Source organism: Gadus macrocephalus, chromosome 3, assembly GCF_031168955.1.
Source record: "Gadus macrocephalus chromosome 3, ASM3116895v1".
NCBI classification, from domain to species: Eukaryota; Metazoa; Chordata; class Actinopteri; order Gadiformes; family Gadidae; genus Gadus; species Gadus macrocephalus.
Window position 1 is genome coordinate 17,273,422 of NC_082384.1, and position 25,218 is coordinate 17,298,639.

The window sequence follows — 25,218 nt, forward strand, 5'->3', positions numbered from 1 at the left end:
GGGACACACAGCTGGTATTTACCATAGAAATAATATATTTTTCACTAATGTAGTCATAATGGTATTGTCATAATCATCATTTAAATAAATCAATAAATACATACATAAATAAATACACAAATACATAAATAAGTAAATGCATCTACACATAACATACATACTATAAAACAAATAATTTCTACCTAACAATATATATACTTTACCGATCACACCTGTGACTGTGATTCTGCTAATATTCCAAAGATAAACAACTCATTCGTGATGCTCTCTTTTTATTTGTTTAGCTATCTGTCTATGGCACCATTAGACTCTGAATATGCAAAAGCCATCAATCTATTTCAACAAATGCCAGAGGTAGGCAAACAGCGACGCCCACACGGGAGTCAATGTAAACTTCCTGTGGCAGGCCTTCATAAGGACATGAGAGCATCCTGGGGGGTGTTGACACAGATCAGCCACCATGAGATTACACTGTCCGGGCTCATCTGTAACTACCCCTCCGCAGGTGTTTCTTACACAAGAGCAACGTTCCACGTGTATGTAGTACATATCACACAGGTGCACGTGTCTCTGTATGTGTGTGTGTCTGTGTGTGTTAGTTCATGTTGGAACCGATTTGGGCTTTAATTACACGCTTAAGAGCATGGAGCGAGATGTCAAACTCCTACGTGTTTGTTGTAGATTGCGAGTCGTTTTGGATAAAAGCATGTCCTGAATGTACATTTTTATGTATTCTATTCATTGAATCACTTAGCAGATTCTTGAACCAAAGCGTCTTCAAGTTGATTTGAAGGAGCAGGGAGGGGCTGGGCGTCTGACTCAAGGATAACTCATGGATGCCAACTTTGGTTTCTTGTACACATTATTATATTTGCCCTATCCCTATTTTTTACAAGGGGCTTCTGTCAGGGGCTTCTGTCAGACAGATCTACTGGACAATTACTACTTGAGGACCACCCTCAACATGATGGATCTATACGGATACAGTATATATATGCATTGTTTTAGACGCACACAGCAGGGCATACAAATCTACCACCTGTTGATGAACATCTTCTTAGTTTAGCATTAGCCACCCAGAGCTAAGCTGGCTAAGACAAGCTCAGTGACAGAGTAGCCGGCTTCGACCAGGGAAAGGGAGAGGGGGGAATACACTCAGGGGGGAGAATGAAATAGAAAGGATAAAGAAAAGTATACCGGCTGCCCACCAGAGAGCTAAGAACAGACGTCTAGTAGTAGTAGTAATTGTTTGACAATAGAAGTATTCTTGTTGTTGTGCCATTATCAGAATTATTTGTTTTCCAATTTTTCAATCCAGAAAAATAGTGGGGCTTTTTTCAAATCCCACAACACATAAAACTTCACACACACTATTTAGTGTTTTCACTCTGTAAACGTGGTTTCACACACATGAGAAACACAACCTATCCAATAAGATCTTAAAGGGCACTTTTCCAAGTGCCAAGGTCTCCGTATGCTGTGATCCGTATCATGCCAGAGCCCCCCTCCCTACCTTCTTACTTGCTAAATATAGATTAGCCCAATCCTCTGCTTGTGGCCTGCTCCTAGGGATTAGCAACATTATCATGTTGACAGCCTTAAAGAACCTGATGTGAACCTCCTGTCCACACGTTTAGCGCATATGTCAAGGAAATGGCCGACCATAGAGTGAAGATGTTAGGAGTGCTGGGTCCAATGGTCCCGGATCCAAAGTCCCTGACTCAGCAGTGTGTCGATTCAGAGGAGGAAATGGTGGAGTTCGCAGGGATTAAGATCCTTATTAACACAAAATCCGTCGATGAGTCATTACTTGGCCTGTTTAGGTTACTGCGCTTCTCAAGGCCAGTAAAGACAACTAGTACACTGATCTGATTCATGCAATGGACCCCCTTAGAATCTTAAACTCTTCAATCAACACTGAATAAATGATTCAGTGCTTAAAGTGATTAAAAAAGGTTAAATAATCAATTAGTCAATCGACAGAAAATGAATAAAGTGACAGAAACTGAATGAAGAATAGAAAGTAAGCTTCTTCTTTAAAATTCTGTGCTCGTTAAAACACTAGTTTTCAGAAATGTGTATACAAGGAGTTAGTGGAGATGTTCAGTCTATATAAAAATGTTATACATTTCTATACACACAACGACTAATATTATATATCACTATGATAATAATAATAAGCAATTCGGTTGTGATCTCTGATTTGTGTGTTTAATTATTGTCGCTTTAGATAAAAGCATCTGCTAAATGCCCTACATGTAAATGTAATGGAACAGAGGGGATTTACTTGCATTTTACATATGGCTATATCAGAACTAAGTTTTTTTTAAGGCTATTTAAATCATGTTTACACACCTGACTAGTTATTTAAATACATGTTACGCCAGTATATACATTACATAGGACATTATTCAAGATAGATTGGTCTGGATTTGGGTAGTTATGACTGAAGGGCTACCAATGTTACTATGTATGTACTATAGTGTCATTCCCCTGCTTGCCTTGTGCATATTAAACAATGGCAATTTCGGGAGTCTGATCGTCCTTTAAGACACTTTCTTCCTGATAAACAGCAATCCAACATATTAGAGAAATTGAGGAAACTCAGAATCGCGTTTGTGTGTGTGTGTGTGTGTTAGTGTGTTTGTGTGTGCGTGTCTGTGTTTGACGCTGCCATCTGTAGTGGCACTGGTGTAATGTGCTAGTATTAGCTTTTGCAATAGCTAAGCCTCTAATCTACCCGGTGTGTATCTAAAGGGACAAGACGTAAACTCTGCATGAGAAGAATTAACCAACCAAACATGAAGTAAACACGATGTAAACGGAACCATTGAGTCTGATTGATTATCACAAAATAGCATAAATTGTTTTTTTGATTCAATCATTTATTCATTTATCGTGTACTACGATTTAGTCATTTATTGATTGATTTTTCATATTTTCCACAGATATTAATATCAAAAAGGCTAGACGGGGCTTTGAGGTGGCTCAACCAAGGAAAGATCAAACTGGAGTTCACCAGAAGCCTAGTGTACATATTGATCAATGGAGCCCCAAACCCTACACGTTTTTTAGTTTGGGGTGCAACACACTCTTTGCTTTTATTGAATGGTGACCATTGAATGTTTTATTACTAACTCAAAGGTTTTCTTGATTCTATTTCTTGCTTTTTTGATGCTATGATGTTTTGAATAAGCCTCTTCAATTATTACAGGTTATATGAGCTGGTTTGTATTATTGGACACTGAATAAAACTCCATTTGGTATGAGAGGATGTATGAAAACTCATCCAACCAGAGTTGCAGACCTCAATAAGACTTACTGAATAAATTGTACATGTACATTGTAATATCATGCATTCTCCTTTAGTAAAGGGCCTACATTTTTTTAAATGTAGCATTTACTTTTAGATGTATTCTCTGATCAAAACTCAAAATTCCCTTTTAGAGTGATAATGAGGGAAAATATCCCCTCATACTAAGGGTGAATTATCAAATACAGGGTTAACGCTAACCCTAACCCAACACCAAATAAAACCACTATTATATAAAACTACAATGGGATGAGAGGCAGGAAAGGCAGGAAACAGCAAGGCAGTAATATTGATCACTATTACCATGCTGTGTTGCTAAGGATTTAAACAATATGTGTTTTTTCATCTTGTTATGCCAATTTACAACTGTTTGGATGCTCCAACAACCTGACAGACCCGCTAGTTACTAAAGCAAGTCCATGAAAACATAAACTAGGGCACACGCCATATCAATGACATGGCTGCTGAGTATTTGTAGACAAACAGAATGTTTAAACTTGCGTATTGCAGGAGTGCTTCCAGATTAGGCCATCATTACCCTGGTTATCGACTGCTTGATAGTGGTAGATAGATTCACTCACAATATTATATATTATGTGTAATACTGTTGCACTTGATACTATTTATTATACTGGTGTGTGTGTGTGTGTGTGTGTGTGTGTGTGTGTGTGTGTGTGTGTGTGTGTGTGTGTGTGTGTGTGTGTGTGTGTGTGTGTCTGTGTGTCTGTGTGTGTGTGTGTGTGTGTGTGTGTGTGTGTGTGTGTGTGTGTGTGTGTGTGTGTGTGTGTGTGTGTGTGTGTGTGTGTGTGTGTGTGTGTGGTGTGTGGGTTTTGTGCCAAGTAAATCAGCTACATAATATTTGACTTAACATATACCTGAACATATTCAAAAGCTGACCAAGCTCTTTGACTTGTAAACATAGGTCCCTTGCTATAATCTGAATTAATTTGGGAGGCTGTGTGGTTTTGCATCCACATTTAAAATCTTGGCACTGTACGAATATGGGAAATACCTCTAACATGAGCCTAGCAGGTGTTCCATGCCATCAAGGTGGTCTCCCTTTGTGTGACAGACAGGTATGGGCCTAAAACTGGAAAGTCCCGTACACAGCATATGGTCCCAGGGGATTAAGGTATTAGGCCTACGTTGTGATGCAGGTGACAAAGAAAGCCCCATCTAATCGCAGATCGGTTAATTGGTTACAGGCCTGTGGTCCTAACACGGGCACCAAAATGGCAGCAACTTAAAACCTCCAATCCTATTGCTCATGCTCATCCTCCAACGTGACTGACAGAAGAAAAATAATTTGTTGTAAATCATTTGTATATATGCTATAGGCCTATTCTATGACCGTTGACCAATATCACATCCGTGCCGATCATTTCGTTCCAGAGATAATCGGCTATGTGGGATTTGATCTCTAGATCTCGGACGTGTGACATTACGCGCATGATACCATTGGTTTATGTGCTGGACGGCTCGATATGTGTCATCTCCTCCTGGCTACACTTGGTGCGTAAAGGCGTTATAGATAGTGGCCTACACGCATCCAAGCGTGCGCGCCTTTTTAGTTGGAACCAGGCACAGATTGAACTGGAAGATGAATCTCGGACAGGGAGCGGACAAGGTACCAGGGAATATGGTACTCCTGAAGTCTGACAGAGTGGTCCCCATTTGTTACACACACACACACACACACACACGCACACGCACACGCACACACACACACACACACACACACACACACACACACACACACACACACACACACACACACACACACACACGTCTCACCTTTGGGGAAGGGGTTCGGCTGCACCACGTACAGAAACGCATGCACCACGTGGAACAGGATTCCCATCGCTCCGGGTTCATAGTAAGCGTGAGTAGCGTAGACCGCCGAGGGGACGAACCCAAAATCAAGAGGCTCCACGGGGGGTGGGGACCGCTTTGTGTGGGAGTCCGCTTGATACCCATCCAGTTCTCCATCCTGTCCGTCCGGGGGCGGGTCGCTGCACCTGCTGCCCCCCCAGCACAGCAGCAGCAGACACCACGATATCCAGTGCATAGTGGCGGAAAGTTTCAAGAAATGTATTGTAAATAAACCCAAAAGTTGGAATAAAAGTTCCGTTCCACGGCCTTCAGGGGAGGGTGATGGGGGAGGGCTGACGACCGGAGAGAACACCTGTCTCTCTTTCTATCTCTCTCCCTCTCTCTCTCTCTCAGAGGCTTATCCTTCTTACTCAGCCGACAAAAGAGGACCACCGAAATTCCGAGGAAATACTGAATAAAACTCGCAATAGAGTCCTTATTTCTGGCCGGTAGTTCCGTTTGCAGTCGCTTTGGGTTTGCTGTGTATCTTCGGCGGAAGCCTGACTATTGACCCGCACATCTTCCACTAGTTCTTCGATGTCGACCAAGGGCTGCGCTGTCGCTGGTTGCGTCCACTTGTTTCTTCTCGGCTCGTCCCCGCGACACCGCGCGTGCACGCCGCTCCCAAGAGCGCTCGCGCTCGTTTAAATTCACATGGCATCATTGGAACTCTGCTGCCATGTGCGCGTGCTTTTTCAATTGTATGTGACATACTAATCAATTAGCTTACTTTCTTTTGGAGCATAGCAGGACACCTGTCAATCAACTCGGACATTGGCTAGGGCTAGGCTAGCGTCCTCTACCGCGGACTACTTAGTTACTTACTTACTACAAGTATTTAAATATTCAGATGAGTGAACTGTGGGTCTAGAGACAGTAGCCTCTCTCTCGACTTTCTTTCAAGACCTTGTCCAAAACCCATTTAGAAATGGCCATTGATGCAGCTGGAGCTGGCCATTGCCTAGCTGGATTCATTTTCTAATATTAACGCAAACACAAATCATGCTTTCAATGCTCTATTGGAGAGCGACACATTTAAAAAAGGACCTTTGTGTCGTACTTGTGTTGACAAGCATCCGTTGAATGCCCATTCAAGGGAACAGTGGCCTGCAGTGTTGGCCTCTAACCCAAGGCACTGTGCCTGTCCCTGAAGAGCAACGGCCAGAGTGTCAGATGTCCATCGCTGTTTCTGCATATATTTACCATTTTAGTAATTCAGACAATTTTCTGATTTTTCTAAGCTACTTGCATCGAATTAAGATAGAAAATGTATGGGTTAGGCGTCTTGCTCAAAGATCCCTACATGTAGGCTAGGACATTGGGATCGAACCCAGAACTTACGGCGTTGAGTCATGCAATCACACTGGACCAGTCTCAAAAGCAAAGATCACATTTTTTATTATTCTTCTGCTCTGTGTAAGAGGACTTGCACAGATGGGTTGATAGAGTAAAGAGATAGAAAACGTTCCCCTTTTTTGGTGAGATCCATCCATGCATTCTTGCGCACACACACACACACACACACACACACACACACACACACACACACACACACACACACACACACACACACACACACACACACACACACACACAAATTGGCTTAGCTTTATGTTATTATTAAGGTGTTGAAGACTTCAGCTCTTACCCATAATAACAATAAAAAAGCTTATAAAATAAAAAGATTAGCTTAAACATGATTGAAGACAATTCAAAATCATAGAAAATTTGCCTCCAGAAATGACTGGTTCTTCAAAGCAATATTCAAAGTGAAATATGAAAAACCTTGAAAAGCATGTTCAAATTAGGCTCAACAATGTATCCATGATTCACTAACTAGGTACCCTAAGGATTCAAAATGCGATATAGGTGTTGATATTTTTGATAGCTTGTTTGGAACTACCCGTAACTTCATCAGTCAGTTATTTGGAAAAATTATTACAAAGTATGATGATGCGAGACTCTCTTTACATGAATGATCCTACAAAAAGTTTGATGATTCTCTCATAAAAACAATAAAAAAAAAACACATTAAAAAAGTGCCAAGCCAACCCATGATTGTGCTTTGGAACACTTGCTCGCACAGTCCAGCTGCAACAGCTTACAAGCACAGCACATCACACAGTTTCACATTTGTGGCTGTCCTCTCCAACATATAAAACATCTACTTTTTTTTGTTGTTCAGAGCTCCGCCCACCTGTATCCCCATTCCCCCCCCCCCCCCCCTCCCTCCTTCCATGCCTCCATGCCTCTTCAGCTTTTGCTGGCCTCGGGTTGTCATAGCAACCAAGGCCACGCCCCTTCCGTGCGGTTTTTCCGGGGACGTGGGCGTGCGTCAACCGACCCCTGTAGTCCTTTCAGCTGACGTCGTGCGCAGCGGCGGCGGCGGCTTCACGGCTTGTCCCTCTGACAGCGCTAAAGGCAGTCGTCTCGTCGGTAATAAATATATCAAATAAATAACCCAGGGACTCGCCGCGCTGGAGTGAGTCCGTGCCTGTGCGCTCCTGGACGGGCCCTGTGTGTGTGTGTGTGTGTGTGTGTGTGTGTGTGTGTGTGTGTGTGTGTGTGTGTGTGTGTGTGTAGGATCCCTGAACCGTTGGGCTGACTGCAGCGCGGCCGTGATGGGCCCTCAGTCGATGCGGTTGCCACAGATGGTGAAGCGGTCTATCTCCAGCAGGTCCTTCTTGTGAGTCCTGGGCTTGAGGCCCTCCTCCTCTGGTCCCGTGTCCGCGCCGGCCATCTGGTGGCGGCCGCGGTGGTGGTCGTCCTCCTCGTCCTCGTCCGGCGTGGTCAGGAACGTGTCCGACGGGCTGGTAGGCAGCGTGGGGGCGGGGCCTGCTGACGGGTGGGCGGGTTGCGATAGGTCAGCTGTAGGCACTGCCCCCCCCTTTTCCGCCGCCGGATCTGATTGGATGGGAGCAGCTGGGTTATTACGTCGCGCACACACACACACACACACACACACACACACACACACACACACACACACACACACACACAATGTAGAATGTAAGCTATGAAAGAAAAGGTTTGTACTTTATATTTTTTTATGTTGTGTATTGATTGAAAAATGTGCTGGTTAATGCGTGTCGCTATGGAAGACATTGGTCTGTGAAAACATAAAAAATAAGCTTGATGGATGAAAGTAAACCATTAAGAATGAATTGTTATAAAAAAAAAACCATGAGCAACAAAATAAATACTATTTGGAAGCAGTATGAAGGGAAAAATACAAGAATGTATGTTCATGGGTGAAATGCTTCAGACAGCCAGATGTGACTAAAACTAGAAGCCTTTACGCACAGAAGTGTCTGTATATATAAATGTCTATGTATGTATGTATGTATGTATGTATGTATGTATGTACACTGTAAAAACGAAAACTTAAAATTGTTGGTCTCATTATGATTTCTGAGTAAAATTAATATAAAACATTGAGTATTCATGTCAACTGTGCAATGCAATTTAGTCCAACCAACAATGTTGAGTTTTGGGTCAAGAGTTGGGCTCACTGTAGTCTCTTTGTTAGCAAGACACACGGGTTTAAGTCAGACTCTGTCTGAGGCTGGGCCAACTACGGTGCACATGCGCATTTCGACACTACCCCCCGGGGAGTCTGGGTATTCGTGATGCCAGTTGGGAAAAAGGGGTTTATTGCCTTTTGTCAATTTGTTTCTGTTAGGTTAAGTTGGGTTAACGGGTTTGGGGTCTTTATTGTTTGTGTGTTGTTTATTGTGCGTAGTGTTGCCGCCACCGTCACCGCAGCTCTCGGGATCGTGCGGTGTATGAGGCACGAGAGTTGCGTCACCGTTTAACCTGGGCTCCCGTCTCGTGCAGAACAAGTTTGACCATAATGTCAAACTTGTTCTGCACTTTGGTTTGCTGCATTTAGACAGCGATTCTCTGCTGCTGAACTAGCTACATGTTGCTTGTTCTATTGCTGTCTGGCATTCAGAAATGTAAAATGGAAGTTTCAAATTATTAATTTTAATAAAGTGAACTTAAAACTCGTTTTGCATTCTTTGAATTCTTTTTTTTTTTTTTTTAATAATATTAACCTTAATTTGAAATATTAAGTTAACACCCCTGACTTATTTTTTTGAGTTTGTAAAATATAAAAATCTTAGTTGGTATAACTCTAACTTTCAAGTTTGTCTAAAGAAGAAAATGACCTGTTTGATGGGCTCAAAACTCAAAAATTGATTGCAATAAGTTGCCTTGCAATTCTGAGTTTGCTCAACTTTTTATTTTTTACAGTGTATGTATGAATGATAAGGGCTTCCGAAACGAATGACTTGCTGGATAAGGATGCCTGTCTATTCTAGATAATAAGATGCATCCCCTTTTGCGAGAGATAAGAAAATATGCTGGATGTAACGCCCAAGAAGGCAAGTGTCCAAGTCTGCAGAACTATAATCAGAACAGGCGCCCCTCCCATTCAGACAGATTGGGAGGGCCAACCACAGCCGTTGATTTAATACGGGGCGGGTTTGATATGACGACTGTACAGAGGAGCGTCCTATTGGAGCGCGGTTGAGGCATTTCACAAACAATGTCATTGTTGCCATATTATTATTATAATATCCTTCCTCATGTCCTACTTAACCATGTAGGCCTTTCCTTGAACAACCCCTCAACCGAAAAACACTGCAACCATTCTGTCTGGGGCGTAACATCTACTCGACTAGATGAAATGTGCTGAAGAAGTATTTCAGCACACTTGCAAATAAAATAAAAGAACCACACCATGACAGCACATATAGGTGCTTATAGGTTATGTTTAGTTCCATTATTCACATGCACAGATGGGTGCACATGGTGTGTGTGTGTGTGTGTGTGTGTGTGTGTGTGACAGTGACAGTGAGTGAGTGAAGATGAGCGTGTGTGAGAGAGCGAGTGTTACAATGACACACACACAGAGAGACAGAGAGAGAGACAGAGAGAGACAGAGACAGAGACAGAGACAGAGACAGAGAGAGAGAGAGAGAGAGAGAGAGAGAGAGAGAGAGGATGTGTGTGTCCACCTTGTGGGGGTGCAGTGTGGGGGTGTTTGGCGCGGTGGGCTCTGGAGTTGACCCGGCTGGTGGCGACGGAGGGCGGGGGCTCGAACAGCTTCTCCTCCATGTTGGCCTGCTTGACGAACGCACACGACGTGCCCAGCAGGACGATGCTATTCAACACCTTCAGGGTGATCATCCTGCTCACACACACACACACACACACACACACACACACACACACACACACACACACACACACACACACACACACACACACACACACACACACACACACACACACACACACACACACACACACACACACACGTTATTCCTACATTCAAAAACTCCATCAAATAAAAATGTCTACAGATGATCAAGATGAAAGACAATGAGCTGACAATTCCCAACAATCCCAAGAAAACACTATTAGAGAACATGTTACTGACCCTAAATAAAACAGCAGCACACACATATAGGACAGGGAGCCCTTGATCTTCACCGAGCTGCTCACCACTTTGATCAACTGAAGACGGGAAAGAAAACACTTATTACAAAGAGGCCCATTGGCATGAGTTACAACCAAAACGTTGCATCGACTGTGTATCGGTACATAACCAGTGGAGACGGACTGACCAGTAGAGCCAGAGGAAGAGGGATGAAGCCCATTCTCCTGGAGACTGAGTCACTGTAGTCTGTATACGCCTGTGGACATAGGTCACAAAAACAGGTAAGAAAATACATCCAAAGCACACAGACACCCACACACCCGAAACCCTGTTTCTGCAGCTATGCTACGCACGTTTTTCTGTCGGCTGCTCACGAGATCAAAGGCCAGGCTGGCTCGGTACTCTCCATATACCTGGGAGACACAGAGGGAATCCTCATAAAAAAATACTGGAATAACAATATATTCATAGTTTTAATAACAATAATAATAGTAATACTACTAATTGTAATACTTTGCTTTAAATATTTTTATTTCATTCCTCATAATTGAGTATTATATAATTATTATCAATGTAATTATTAGAAAAATATATTAAAGAAGAAGGTAATGAAAGGAAAGCAAGGGGAAGGAAAGGAGAAAATAGGAAAGAGAAGGTAAAGTACAGGGATTGTAAGTGAAAGGGAAGGCAAGGGAAAGGAGGGTAGATGCAAATGCAAGAGAAAGCCAGGTTTTACTGAGAGAAAGGGGGGGAAATTGTGTGGAGGAAGGGTCCCAGTGATTGGCCGACTGCCCACCCCAGCAACCCTCTCTACCTGGCAGGTGTGTTTGTGTGAGTGAGAGGACAACAAAGCAGGCCTGTGTGGGGTGAGCACCGCTAGACCCTGGAACTAGGTCCTTTCAGTGGGGGAGGCATAAAAGAGGAATGCCGCGAACAACAGAAGGGGAATCTAAGACCACGTTGTGCTGGTCTGCCCTAAGAGACGATTAAAGGCGCTGTAAGCGATTTATCGGTTAAAATAAGTGTTAAGTAGCTCTATGTTCCGGCAGCCCTCACTGAAATAGTTTTTGGTGAGGAACATGGGTCTCCCAGTCCCTCCACACAGTAAAACAGTAAAACAGCGGACAAATGTTTGGTATTCCGTTCACACTTTATCCAATTAGGAGAGAGCACTCAACAACGAGGCGTTTCCTCTCTGCGCATTCACGGGCGGAAATCCACACTATCGTTTAATGCTCTCTTGAGCAAGCCAAAAACAATTCCCGTAATTTGCATGGAGCAAACAGCAGTAAATGCACTCACGTCAGCGCTGATGTCATTGAATTTGGTGATGAAGGCGTGCTTGATGATGTCCACGGCAACCTCGGAAGCGATGACCATGATGACATCGGGACAGAGAACCCACAGGTGGTCTGTCGGCACAACGAATACGATCGGTGACATCATCGGTCACCGGTATAGCAAACACTTCGCTCCTCATATCCAAGAAAACACAGCCACAGTGTCTCTTTATAGCGTGGATTGTACATTGTGGTTGTTAGGGCCATCCAGCTATGGCTAGTGATGTGGGTCATGTGGCTGTAAACCACCTGTGTGGTGCCCTCTTAAAATGAATGCCACATACCAGGGTTCCAGGAAAACTGCTCCATGTTCCTCAAGCAGACGATGAGCAGCAGGATGTAGTTGGTGAACCTCTCCTTGATGTCTGAGAACAACAACAAAATTCACCCAGGATTAGCCAACTCCGATCCAAAAAACCAATCACCGATTGGCCTTTACTGCTGAGATGTCAGGTTTAGATATGAATCGGTAGCCGTGAGTGACGCTCACCACTGTTTGACATCTGAAACAAGTTGTTCTTCTCAAACTTCTTGAAGACGCTTCCTTTGATCTCCACAAACTGTTGAGAAATATCTGCTTGTAACGCATTGATATTCCAGACGTTCTTGATTAGGGTGTGTGTGTGTGTGTGTGTGTGTGTGTGTGTGTGTGTGTGTGTGTGTGTGTGTGTGTGTGTGTGTGTGTGTGTGTGTGTGTGTGTGTGTGTGTGTGTGTGTGTGTGTGTGTGTGTGTGTGTGTGTGCTCACATTGTTGGACATCATGATGGTGAGCAGGGACTTGTTGTGGGAGTTGAAGGCCACGTTGAGGGTGGTGGCCTGGACCATAATGAGGAGGGCATGGAGGACTGAGGAGAGGAGGCCACTCAGGAATACAACAACAACAACAACAACAATCATCCAAAAAAACGATCAGTACAGTACACAGAGCAGTTTACCAATAGCAAGTTTCTGCATGCATTGGTAAACAAAAACTACTAAGATGGTATATATAGATTGTTGGAGTTGTATGGAGTTTATCTTTTTAAATCCCGTTAAAATGATGTCACATGCCCCACATGATATATCATATATATCACAAGATGTCAAAAAATACTTCCCATGTTAACCCATCTGAACGGCACCCAAATCCCCCATCTGCCTGCCACACCCAAACATGCACACTGCATACGATCCGGACTCCACGCGGTGCAAGGATACAGACGTAGAGCACAGCCATGAGGAAGTGGGGGATGACTCCGATGTGGGCCCTCTTCTTCTCCTTGGGCTCAGTGGCCGTCCAGTACAGGGCGTCCAGGATGTCCTGGCCGAAGGAAGAGAACAGCCGGTCCGCCACCTGACCGCACCACACCCAGGAGGGAAGGAAGGAAGGAGGGAAGGAAGGAAGGAAGGAAGGAAGGAAGGAAGGAAGGAAGGAAGGAAGGAAGGAAGGAAGGAGGGAAGGAAGGAGGGAAGGAAGGAAGGAAGGAAGGAAGGAAGGAAGGAAGGAAGGAAAGGATAGTCGAGTGGTTAGAGTGACAAATAGTTCTGGGTTCCAGCCCCAATGTCACGGCTGAACCGTAGACATCCCTAAGGTAAGACTCCCCACCCCTGCTTGCTCCACAATGAAATGCATCTGTCGGACTGACATGTATCTAATGCTGAGTGAGGGCTTTTGGGGGAGCGGCGGGTGGGTGCATGGCCGGTGGTGGTTACCTCAAGCATGTTGTAAATGATGTAGAGCTTGATGACGGACTGGCCCCTGATGAGGTGGTACATCATGGAGTAGTCCACGTAGCTCATCATGCAGTAGCACAGCACCATGATGAAGCCCTTCAGCACGTCGCACACCTGCGCCGGCTGCAGCAGGCGAGAGCCACTGCATGCGCACACACACACAAAACAGGCACACGGGCAAACACAAGTGCGCACACACACACACACACACACACACACACACACACACACACACACACACACACACACACACACACACACACACACACACACACACACACACACACACACACACACACACACACACACAAATTGTAACCTTTATAAGCACCTAATAAATTACACTTAACGCATCACAAAGCATATGTAATTGCTTGATTATGTGATTCAAAAAAAAAAAGAAGTACTTTGGCAGACCAAAGCCAGAGCCAGGAAGAGCAATGCTTCTCCCTAGAGGCCACTTATGGTACAGCACTGGGTGTAATCTAATCACAATTTTTCAATGAAGAAATAAAGTTGCAACTTCTAGTTACAGCTCACATACATTAAACCTGTGGATGTGTTGATTATGCACCTTTAGAATCAACATTACATGTCACACGTAATGTTGATTCTGTGTAGCTCGGCCGTTACCTCAGTCCACAGCATGGCAGTGTGAGAAGCCGCAACAGGGCCAGCAGAACTCTGAGGGGCAGCAGGGTGAAGACATAGAGGAACGCATCCAGACACAGGAAGAAGCCAAAAGTCATCAACTAGAGGGAGATGGAGCCACATAGAGAGAGGGAGATGGAGCCACATAGAGAGAGAGAGAGAGAGAGAAAATAAAATAGAGTTATAGGAGAGAGGGAGAGAGAGAAATGAGATGAAGGGAGTATGAAAGAAACAGAGCAAGAGACAGGGAGAGAAGAACAATTTTCAGAACCAGAAAAAAACGTTATCCCAAGAGGCAGTTTGACCCTGCAAATGTGTGCTAAGTTGACTTCAAAAGACAAGTCTGGCCTTTTATAACCGTGTAAGCACGGCCTATTCAACTAGCGGCCCCTCTTTATTTTTTTCTGGCCCGCAAGAGGTTGCATGCAAAAAATAAATAAAATAAAGGAGAAACATAGTTGAATGCAAATCAGGTTTCTGTGTGTAGCCGGTGATACTAGCCAGTATCAGTACCCCACAATCAGGAACTGGCATCTCTTATTCTGACAATGTTTGGCTCAACCGATACGTTTGAGTCTAGCTTTCCTCATATGAATGCCATCAGAACAAGGGCACGTTGCTCCATGACCTATGAGAAGCTGCATGAGTGTCTCAGGATGAGGCAAACAAGGCAGTGCAATCTTTCTCACTGACTCACTGGCTCAAAATGTCTTATATGTACAGTAGTTCTGTTTTGTGATGATTCAAACAACATTGTTTAATTCTAAATACGTGTCCAAAATATGTGAGAACAAAATCTTTTATAATGATACGATTAAAAGTGAAGAAGGAAGGAATGCGTCTGACAAGTTTATTCCATGTAGTAGTACTATATATATTAAGTTAACACTACTTTAAGTACGATTTATTCGTAGCGATTCATTCACGTAGTTTTACTCTGTGTGGCCCATGAACCCCCAGTGGTTTTCCTTTTCGGCCCACTTGATAAGGACGTTGAATAGCCCTGGTGTAAGCCATTCTGGATAATAGAGAACAATGATTGATAACTGTAAGTGAGTCTACCTTCTCCAACTCCTTAGGGATCCGAAGGCAGGTGTACACCTTCTCCCGCCTCTCTGTGTATTTGGCCTCATTGTGTTCCAGGAAGTAACCTCGGGTCAGCTCAGTTCGTATGAACCTGACCAAGGACAGGTCTACAAACAGGAAGTACACAACAGGACTACACGATCACCATTGGTTTGACCTCACCATTCAAGAGTGTCACAAATACTGTTTTTTTGTAATGCAATGTTACGCTCCTTCATTAAATCATTCACCTATAAAGAAGTACAGTTGAATCTATGCAAACATATTGTCGTGGGTTAGACTAGAATCAAACTGTCCAACCAGTACCATGTGCTCGTATTTCATCTTGCTTTCAAACGTAATAAACAATGGGTTCCCAAACAAATGGTGAGTCTTAATAGAAAGCCACTTGGATATACCGTTGAAAGATTATAAAATCAGGTGACCTAACTTGGCGGATTCATTACTGTAATTAAAGCTGAAAACTTCTCATGCAGAATCAGCTGTCATTACAGGAACACATTCCTGCACGACTTAATGCGTCAGTACAACGTAATTAACAGTGTAGTGCGATCATGCCCGTCAATTCATAATGCATCAAGCAGAATTGTACAGACTTTGTAGCATTCAGAATAAAAAGTAAAATTTGTATTAGAGTGTACTAAGGAAACAGTTGCACTAGTGACTAGAGGGACAGCCCTCTACAATTAGGGGTAGCATAAAAGCAACCCGATTACAGACTGATGTGTTTACGTTGATGCTGTTTCGACAGCAACCACGGCAAGACAGTTAAACCTCCTATCTTGAAAATGTAAACATAGCAAACGAACGCTGCTGTGGCTATAATGATAGCACACTCGGGATATGCATCAGTCAGGACTAAGCTTCTGGCTCCTACCTGACAGGTTTCGCTTCTTGTCTTTACCGCTGCTCTTTTTATCGTCAAATCGTAGCGTCTCCGTCAACCCGCCGATGTCCCCAGGTTTCTCAACTCTAGTCCTTTGGACGCTGCCCTTATCCTCCTTCTCTGTCTCCGGCTCCTCTCCAACACTAGACGGCTGCGAGTCCGCCATTTTGGCCGAATCCCCTCAGCTCCGGAGGCAGTATACAGAGACGTGCGTCATTCGCTAACGTCACATATGCTGTACTTTCAGTTATTCACCACAAGGTATCGCCATTTGGCAGCTTCAGTGCCGACGCAAAGGCACGAAATACTATCCAGCCAGCTCTACGATTTTCCCAAATATTTTAAGATGAATTCTATCATTTATCAGGGAAAGCTTTTTTTATGTATACTTATAGGTAATAAATAATTCATATTTCCGAAGGTTAATGCAACCTCCATCTAAAAGAAACAGTGGTCCAAAATAACGACTATATAAACAATTAAACATTTAAGATTCAGTTAGGCTATAGTCTCTTGAAAACGTATTTATTTTCCAAACACATTAATGATTTTCTTTCGTGAAACCGTTGAAAACGACTTTACTCCCTCACCATTTTGAATCGCCGTATTCAACGCATTGTCCAATGTCTTGGAAAGTTGGATTCTTTTTTGGATTATTTCAGATTATATTTGGCCTCTATCCATACAAGTATTATTTTGATTACAGCTGGTCACCATCCATACAAATGTATTATCCACTGTCTATTGCTATGTTTCAGTAACAATTGAGACGTTATGGATTTGTTTTAGATTTACAGGATGCACTTAAGGAAACATGATGCAATTAAGGCTGAGCTGGAACTTTTTATGTACTCAATTATTTACTTATTTATTTACAAACCCTGCAAACAATGGATAGTTTGACAAATATATATGGAATAAAAGACCAATTCAGCACCTTGGACAGCGTCTATCCATTTGTTAGGGGTGTTTAACAACCAGCAGAAGTGTCTTGATGGTAGAGCAGGCCTATAGAATAATAACGAGATGTAACTAAATGGGGGCTGTATTTTTTTTTATTGCTTTTGTGACCTTTATGTTCTCTTGAACTTTCTCAGAAGCCGACACAATTACTGCGTCCTGGATGCGTATTACTCACGCAGCAATTTGTTCACCGTATTAAACTATACATCAACCTCAAAGGCCAACTTGTAAGGGCGATTGCTCTACTTGATTAAAGGAAAAGCACCGGAGGTGGAGGGGAGGAAGCTGAGAGCAGCATCACGTAGCCTATAGAGTTTCAACAGGTAATGAATATCTCTCCGCCATATTCGGTGTCTGCTGCCATCTACTGCGCTTTAAGTAAGGAAGATATTTGAATCATATATAAAAATACTATTAGATGATGGATTTAGTTCATGCCCGGCGGAATACATCGCAGCGGTGAGGGGCCCGGACCTCAGGACGCGATGGGACTAAAGGTCCCGTGGCGGTAGGCTACGATGCCTACGGTGTGGAAACGAATCACATTCTCGGTGGCCTCCGTGCTGTGTATCGGTTCCGTGGTGCTCCTGATCGTGGCTCTCTCCACGGAGAGGTGGGCCACTGGCCGGATCCTGTGTAAAACCGGAGTGGACATTGTAAATGCGTCGAACCCAGAGCTGAACAAATTTATCGGACACATATATTACGGACTGTTCCAAGGGGGCAAGACCAAGAAGTGTGGACTTGGTGACAGGCGTTCTAAAATATACAGTAAGTCCAAGCAGTGTTTTGTAATCCATTTTTCTTCACAAATATTTTTTTTAAAATCTCCAACGTAAGTGGTTGGGGGGGGGGGGGGCAATGCCCCCATAACAACAACGGCCCCCCCCCCCCCCCCCCCCCCCCTGTGGCACACCTAGTTGCCAAGTCAGACATAATTATTACCAAATTGCTAGTAAAGTAGACGTGTATTGCCAGTATGACCTAAGGGTGACAAAAAAGTAGGCTATAAGCACTAGTATGAGTTTGTATGAGCATGTTTTTGTGTGTGTGTATATTTGTATGCCTATAGGTTTGTCTATAACGGTCGGCTGTGTTCCATTAATGACCTATGATTTCAATTTGTGGTGCACTTGTGTATCTGTAAAAAAATACGTTTGGAAATTTCATAAATGCAATACTTAATGGTATTATTAAACTTGTTTTTTATGCCTTAATTATGTGTGTGTGTGTGTGTGTGTGTGTGTGTGTGTTTGTGTCGCCTGTACAGTATTTCCAAAGCTTGTGAAGACACTGAATACTGGACTGCATATGATGGTGATCCTCTTCTTGCTGGTGGCGATAGGCTTTGCGCTGGTCAGTCTGTCCTTCTGTATTTACAACGCTCGCAAGGTGCCCTACCAAAGCATCAAGGGACACAAAGGACTGTATCTTTGGAATGTTATAGCTGGTTCGTAGACTCAACCACACATGCATGCATGAACACAGATGGACTCATTCGCTCTCTCTCACAAACAGACTCACAGACGCACACACTTAAAAAGACACATAAACACACAAACACGCGCACGCACGCACGCACGCACGCACGTAGGTACGCACGCACGCACGTAGGTACGCACGCACGCACGCATGCACACACACAAACACACACACACACACACACACACACACACACACACACACACACACACACACACACACACACACACACACACACACACACACACACACACACACACGCTAGCTTTTCACTCCAATACATTATATCCAGCTGTTTAGTCAATCATGTTTGACACTTCGATATTTCGGTCAAATGGTCAATTGTATTTGTAGAAGACCTTTTTTACATGTCCTGTCACTCTGTTCTTAACTCCTTTCAAACCTTGGATGCATTATAACAACTTTTAAACTCTCTTTTATTCAAGTTGTTACATTATTTGTATCAGAAGCTTTTATCCCCAGCAATTTGACAGTGAATTCAGATAGCTGATGTAGGACTTAGCCAGCCAACACACTATCTGACATCTCGACGTCTCTGTCTCCCTCCGGTCCCTCAGCTCTGTTCGGTACCCTAGGTGTGCTGTGTTTCCTGGCAGCCATGAGACACCATCACCTGACGGAGCACATCGCCAACCACAAGGAGAGCTTCTTCCTCCTCACCGTCCTGGACGACCGCCTAGATTGGTCCTTCTGGCTGGGCGTGGCCAGCGTGGCCACGCACGTGGCGGTCTGCGGCGTGGTCGCCATGAGCCGGATCAAGCTTCCCAAAGCGCAGAAGAAGAAACCCGAGCAGCCGGTGATCTCGGCCCTGGATCTGCTCTACTGACATGTAGCTGAGGAGCAGGCCCTTAGCGACAGGACAAAACCAGGGGTCAGGGGTCATCGTCCTTGTGGACTAAATAGACTGACACTGCATGACATCTTCCTTGATGTGTTGTTGTTACTTTTTAAATGTTACTTCCTGAACTGTCTACCAATGAATGATTACAGAGGGGTATAAAAAATGTATGTGAGCATGCTATGACCTATGTCATATGTTACAACAGACAACCTTATGACTGTGTATAAAATCACGGAATGGAGTCGTCAAATTTGGACACTTTTTTTCTTATTTGTCCGTATAATGTAAATATTTGTATTTCTTATGTAGAGAAAGGAAATTATAATTTTGAACTGCATGCTCGTTTTATCGCATTCATGACAAACAAGACCTTTCCTAAGCACAAATTAATACTTTTAATGTAATGTTTCATTTTAAGTGCTTGTTATGCAATGCAAAATATGCATGTCATTTTATTTAAAAAAAATGCCAATTGCAACATTTTTGTTGCATGGGCATTTGTTAAACGTTTTTTTACCACAGTGGTAAGCTTTACATTTTTTACTAAAAGTGTGTTGTGATATAAAACTATGGGCCTGAAGAATATTCCTTATTTAAATATCTTCTTGCATGTATACTTGTATTGCCAATCATCTAGACTGTGCTGTTCATTCGGTGAAATGCAATAGTTAATAAACAATACGATATCGTTTTCTTGTGTGATATTTCTTACTTATTTCACTCAATACCAACTGTGGACCGCAGATGGCGCTCGATTTAATTTTATTTGGTCCCTTTTTGTTGACGTATGAAACGCGACAGGCTGAGGCAATCAATGGATAACCCCTAAACCAGACATTTCACATGTAGACGACCTGTGTCTGCATTACAATTAAATCCCTTACGCACATATGTGTAACAGATGACAATGTTTACGTTAAAAAGAGCTTTGCTAACAGCAGCGAGAATAAAACAATGTCGATTCTTTTCTGCATCACAGAACAACTGGAATAACAGAAAAGTAAGTAACAGAAACTCTTAAAAGCATGAAGACAGTTAGGCCTACTTTATTGCAGATGTGATCATCCTTAAATTAGGCAAGCTTGTAAAAGAATGGCACAAAATGTGCCAGACATGTGTGTTTCTGCTGTGTTGTAAGTTGTAACACATCTATTTAATGTTTATTTACCAGGGCCTGGTACTGGGAGTGTACGAGAAAGAGGGAGAAACTGACAGTTTTGATCTGACAACTGCAGCTAGAAGCCTGGACGATGCTGTGTCTGGCAAGCTCTCAGAATTGCTAAAAATGTAAGTAAGCCTACTTCTGGTAGAATTTACAGTGTAGCTCTACTGTACTGGACTGACCTATTTAAGGATATTTATGACAACGTCATTCCTGATTTTGTCATCAACAGCTCTGGCCCAGCACTGAAAAAAGGCAAAAACAGAATATTTTATGGGCTCCATGAGGTACGAAGCCGAAAACCGTGAAACTGAAGAAGAATAAATGTTATAGCACAGCTAATCTAGGTTTTATAATGAACATATTTTTGTCTTCAGGATTTCCCATGTGTGGCAGTAGTTGGTCTTGGCAAAAATAATGCAGGTGTGTGTGGGTCGGAGAACTGGGACACCGGCAAGGAAAACATCAGAGCAGCATTATCAGGTAAACACAAACACCTTGAACCTTCCATTTTATAATCCTTGTTTTGATATTAGAATTAAATTGTGGAAGGCCCATCATATGTTTATTTCGTCTGAATATTCATATACTCTGTTTACCTTTGTATATTGTTGAAATAATCTGTGTTGCTGATGTTGTATGTTTTATAATAAAGTTATATTATAGTTATATTTTAACCAATTGTATTTATATTTTAATATATTTATTCTGATGTGTTGCATATCTTAATTCATGAACATAGTTGAATTATGAGTTATGTCTCAAGACTTTCATTTGCCACAAGGACTACCTTGTGTTCCACTGCTAATTTCAAACCTCAATACAAAAGTTTTGAGTTGCATGGTATGTGTCTGCCTGGGTCAGCTGGCTGCAGACTGCTCCAGGACCTGGAGGTGAGCCACGTGGAGGTGGATGCGTGTGGAGATGCCCAGGCAGCAGCAGAAGGTGCCGTGCTTGGTCTGTTTCAATACGACCTACTGAAGACCAAGAAGAAGACCAAAGTCACCACACAGCTACATGGAAGGTATGCTAATCAGCTTCTCTTTTTGGCCAAGATAATTTATTTCGGAAAACATAAACTCATTTTGCGCATTGTATCTATGTGTTTTTGCTAGTGATGATGTGGCAGGTTGGGAGAAAGGGATTCTGTATGGTGAAGGCCAGAATCTAGCCCGCCTCCTTATGGAGGGTCCAGCCAATCTCATCACGCCCACCGCCTTCGCCGACACAATTGAAGAGAAACTTGCACCATACAGGGAACGAGTGACTGTTCACAAGCGGTATGTGCAAAGCTGTATTTACGTGTGTGCGTGTCTCATCCCCATGTCACATCATGGTTTCATTGAATTACATCATGGTTGCAATAAGTCTTCGTTGTACTTTTTATGGGTGCAGTGTCATATTAAAGGAAAATGTATCAATCCTAATTCGTTCTCCAGGTCTCAAGGTTGGATAGAGGAGCAGCAGATGGGGGCGTTCCTCAGTGTTTCTAAAGGCTCCGAGGAGCCCCCTGTCTTCCTGGAGCTTCATTACAATGGGAGCCCCGATAAAACTCAAGCCCCACTGCTTTTGGTTGGCAAAGGAATTACCTTTGACAGGTAAGCAGCTTTGAGGGGAAAAAAAATGTTAGATTGAATTGTCGTCGTCTATGATGTGTGTTTACATATATACAGTATTCTTATCCCTGGCTTTGTCATCCGTCCATAGTGGAGGTATTTCCCTCAAGCCGCCGTCTGGGATGGATGCGATGAGGGCCGACATGGGCGGAGCGGCCACAGTGTGCGCCGCTCTGGTCACGGCGGTAGCCCTCAAACTTCCCATCAACATCATAGGTAAACCTGTTGGATCAAACATGGAGGACCCTGGGGATGTTTCAATTAGCCCTGTCGTTTTGTGTCTTCTACTCTATAATGTTTTTTTCTGTGTTTATTTGTTTTAGGCCTGGCTCCCTTGTGTGAGAACATGCCCAGCGGAAAGGCCAGCAAACCAGGAGATGTCGTCACGGCCAAGAATGGAAAGACCATCCAGGTGGGTGGCCTGCTGAAGGGCGAACGGTGGACCGTATCGGATTGAATCACTCTTCCAAAATCACTCTTCCTGCTTTCTTACGGGGCCAAAGTGGGGGCAATAAGTCTTCATACTGAGCTGTAAAGACACTTATTTAAATAATTACAATTACAATTAGGGCATTTAGCAGTTAGGGTTAAGTTTCTTGCTCAGGGACACATCAACACTCAGCTAGGAGGAGCTGGGAATCGAACTAGCAACCTTTCGGTTACAAGACAACAGCTCTACCTCCTGAGCTAATCTGGCCGCTACATTCACGTTTTGTAGTTATGTTCAGCTTTGAACCCTTGTCAGTGAATGGCAAGTTATCCAGGCAAGTCTTGATTAAAAAAGGGACACCATAGCATGGGGGGAGAGGGGGGGGAAATGTCTTGAAACACTATTTCTCGAAACACTCCAAACCCACAGCTTGAACTCGCAGCACATGAATGAAAACACAAAACGCCTTTTCCTGTCTTTGTCCCTGAGTAAGGGTTGTGACAGGATGTAGCGCTCTGAGCCAATGAAAGACAAACAAAAAACAGCTACACCAATTCTAATGTGTGTGTGTGTATGACCCTCAATTCTTTTGAATGTGGTTCATCTTCTTCCACTGCCAGGTTGACAACACAGACGCAGAGGGCAGGCTGGTCCTGGCTGATGCTCTCTGTTATGCACACACATTCAGCCCCAGAGCCATTGTCAACGCAGCTACCCTAACAGGTAAAAACTGCTAAAGAACTGAATGCCTCCAAAAGCTTTGGTGTAGAAAGATGTGTTGAAAAATATATAAAGCGCAGAAAAATAATTATCTATTGATAAGGTACTGATGAAATAGTAAGGTAACAGTGAATGGGGGATAGTTATCAAAGACACCAAAATGCTTTAAAATGCTTTGATATTGTAGAAAATCTGCGAAAATTATAGGAGATTAATTAACGCTGGTACAAAATGGCCACAATATGAGGGTTATGATGGGGAATGAGGTCTTACGCTAAGATAAAGGTACTATTCAGAACAAATGAAGCACTGACGGCATCTCTCTCCCAGGGGCCATGGACGTAGCACTGGGCTCAGCAGCGACCGGCGTGTTCAGTAACTCTGACTGGCTTTGGGAGCGGCTACACCAGGTATTACTGCTGCTGCCCTGCAGTGAAGGGTTTATCATAATGGTGGCGTGATACATGGACCAGATAAACATATACCGCACACTATGAGCATATACAGATTAAGACAGGATTGGATGTAAAGAGGAAAAGAACGCAATCTAAAAAAAAAAAGAAATGGTTAAGAATTTTTTTAGTACAGTGTAATTATCACCCTGCATGTCATACACATTAACTCAAAGACCATATTTATTGGATTTAGGTTTACGCAAACACGTACACAAACTACATTACCCAGGCTCCATTCTAGTCTGTTATGGTATGGAGACTGACGTGTGTGTGTGTGTGTGTGTGTGTGTGTGTGTGTGTGTGTGTGTGTGTGTGTGTGTGTGTGTGTGTGTGTGTGTGTGTGTGTGTGTGTGTGTGTGTGTGTGTGTGTGTGTGTGTGTGTAGGCCAGCGTGGTGACAGGGGACAGAGTGTGGCGGATGCCCTTGTTCCAGCACTACACGCGACAGGTGACTGACAGCCAGCTGGCCGACCTCAACAACGTCGGCAGCAGCCGGTACGTATCTGCTGATGGCCAGGTCAACATGACCTCATGGCTCCTACTGCATGACGAATACAATGGCCTAGAAGACTTTCCACTGTCTACTGTTGTTGTTGTTGTTGTACCGAGTGTGTGTGTTTGCGTGGTTGGCTCTCACAGTTCTGGCGGTGCGTGCACGGCAGCGGCCTTCCTGAGGGAGTTTGTCACGGCCCCCCACTGGGCACATCTGGACATCGCCGGAGTGATGGGTAACAAGGACGAGGTTCCCTACCTGAGGAAGGGCATGTCTGGGCGGCCAACTCGCACGCTGGTGGAGTTTGCTGCAAGACTGGCACAGGAAGCGTGAAGAAAGACACTATCAGGAAATTCTGATGAGATATGAGGATGTACGTGCCATCAATACAGAAGATGACAAAAACAAGAGAAGCTTTGTTATGGTTTTTACAATTGTATAAAATCGGATCCAGATATATTCTTCAACTTTGTAATCAATATTCCATCTTCATTGCTTATTTCAGCTATCCATACCGTACGGGCCATACAATTGCTTTTTTACATAATTTCCAAAATTTACAATTTGGAAATTGTGTGGAAAGGTGGATTGCTTGACCCTACGGTGCAATTTGATCACGTTGTAACATTGTAAAATCTTCCTGTAGTATCACAACATTGTATTCTATATGTATTTCAATAAAATGTACATGTATTTCTTGGTTCTGGATCATTTGTCAGTCACCTG

At 43.4% G+C, this 25,218-nt stretch overlaps 4 protein-coding genes across 4 annotated transcripts in view; 2 read left to right on the plus strand and 2 right to left on the minus strand.

Moving 5' to 3' along the window:
* prom1b (prominin 1 b) overlaps nucleotides 1-5,801 on the minus strand; it is a 26,675-nt gene extending 20,874 nt beyond the window's left edge. Inside the window, 1 exon segment of the mRNA XM_060047660.1 lies at nucleotides 5,108-5,801. Coding sequence (XP_059903643.1) covers nucleotides 5,108-5,381 — 274 coding nt within the window. The 5' untranslated portion in view covers nucleotides 5,382-5,801.
* Nucleotides 5,802-6,559: 758 nt separating this feature from the next.
* Nucleotides 6,560-16,514, minus strand: tapt1b (transmembrane anterior posterior transformation 1b). The gene is made up of 14 exons (XM_060047665.1): nucleotides 16,302-16,514; nucleotides 15,401-15,531; nucleotides 14,321-14,439; nucleotides 13,667-13,829; nucleotides 13,172-13,307; nucleotides 12,722-12,819; nucleotides 12,465-12,534; nucleotides 12,259-12,339; nucleotides 11,937-12,046; nucleotides 10,988-11,047; nucleotides 10,822-10,890; nucleotides 10,635-10,711; nucleotides 10,210-10,382; nucleotides 6,560-8,089 (listed from the first exon to the last, which is right to left on the minus strand). Exons 1-14 carry the CDS (start codon nucleotides 16,474-16,476, stop codon nucleotides 7,815-7,817), a joined length of 1,737 nt encoding a protein of 578 aa, XP_059903648.1. The 5' UTR covers nucleotides 16,477-16,514; the 3' UTR covers nucleotides 6,560-7,814.
* A 1,025-nt stretch (nucleotides 16,515-17,539) lies between these two features.
* On the plus strand, nucleotides 17,540-20,308 carry clrn2 (clarin 2). The gene is made up of 3 exons (XM_060047679.1): nucleotides 17,540-18,044; nucleotides 18,544-18,723; nucleotides 19,334-20,308. The coding sequence occupies exons 1-3, from the start codon at nucleotides 17,792-17,794 to the stop codon at nucleotides 19,600-19,602; spliced, it is 702 nt and encodes a 233-aa protein (XP_059903662.1). The 5' UTR covers nucleotides 17,540-17,791; the 3' UTR covers nucleotides 19,603-20,308.
* Nucleotides 20,309-20,357: 49 nt separating this feature from the next.
* Nucleotides 20,358-25,192, plus strand: lap3 (leucine aminopeptidase 3). The gene is made up of 13 exons (XM_060047678.1): nucleotides 20,358-20,617; nucleotides 20,789-20,904; nucleotides 21,012-21,066; nucleotides 21,157-21,262; nucleotides 21,644-21,803; nucleotides 21,895-22,059; nucleotides 22,219-22,377; nucleotides 22,487-22,611; nucleotides 22,719-22,807; nucleotides 23,446-23,548; nucleotides 23,876-23,955; nucleotides 24,385-24,494; nucleotides 24,639-25,192. The coding sequence occupies exons 1-13, from the start codon at nucleotides 20,519-20,521 to the stop codon at nucleotides 24,823-24,825; spliced, it is 1,554 nt and encodes a 517-aa protein (XP_059903661.1). The 5' UTR covers nucleotides 20,358-20,518; the 3' UTR covers nucleotides 24,826-25,192.
* The last annotated feature ends 26 nt before the right edge of the window (nucleotides 25,193-25,218 follow it).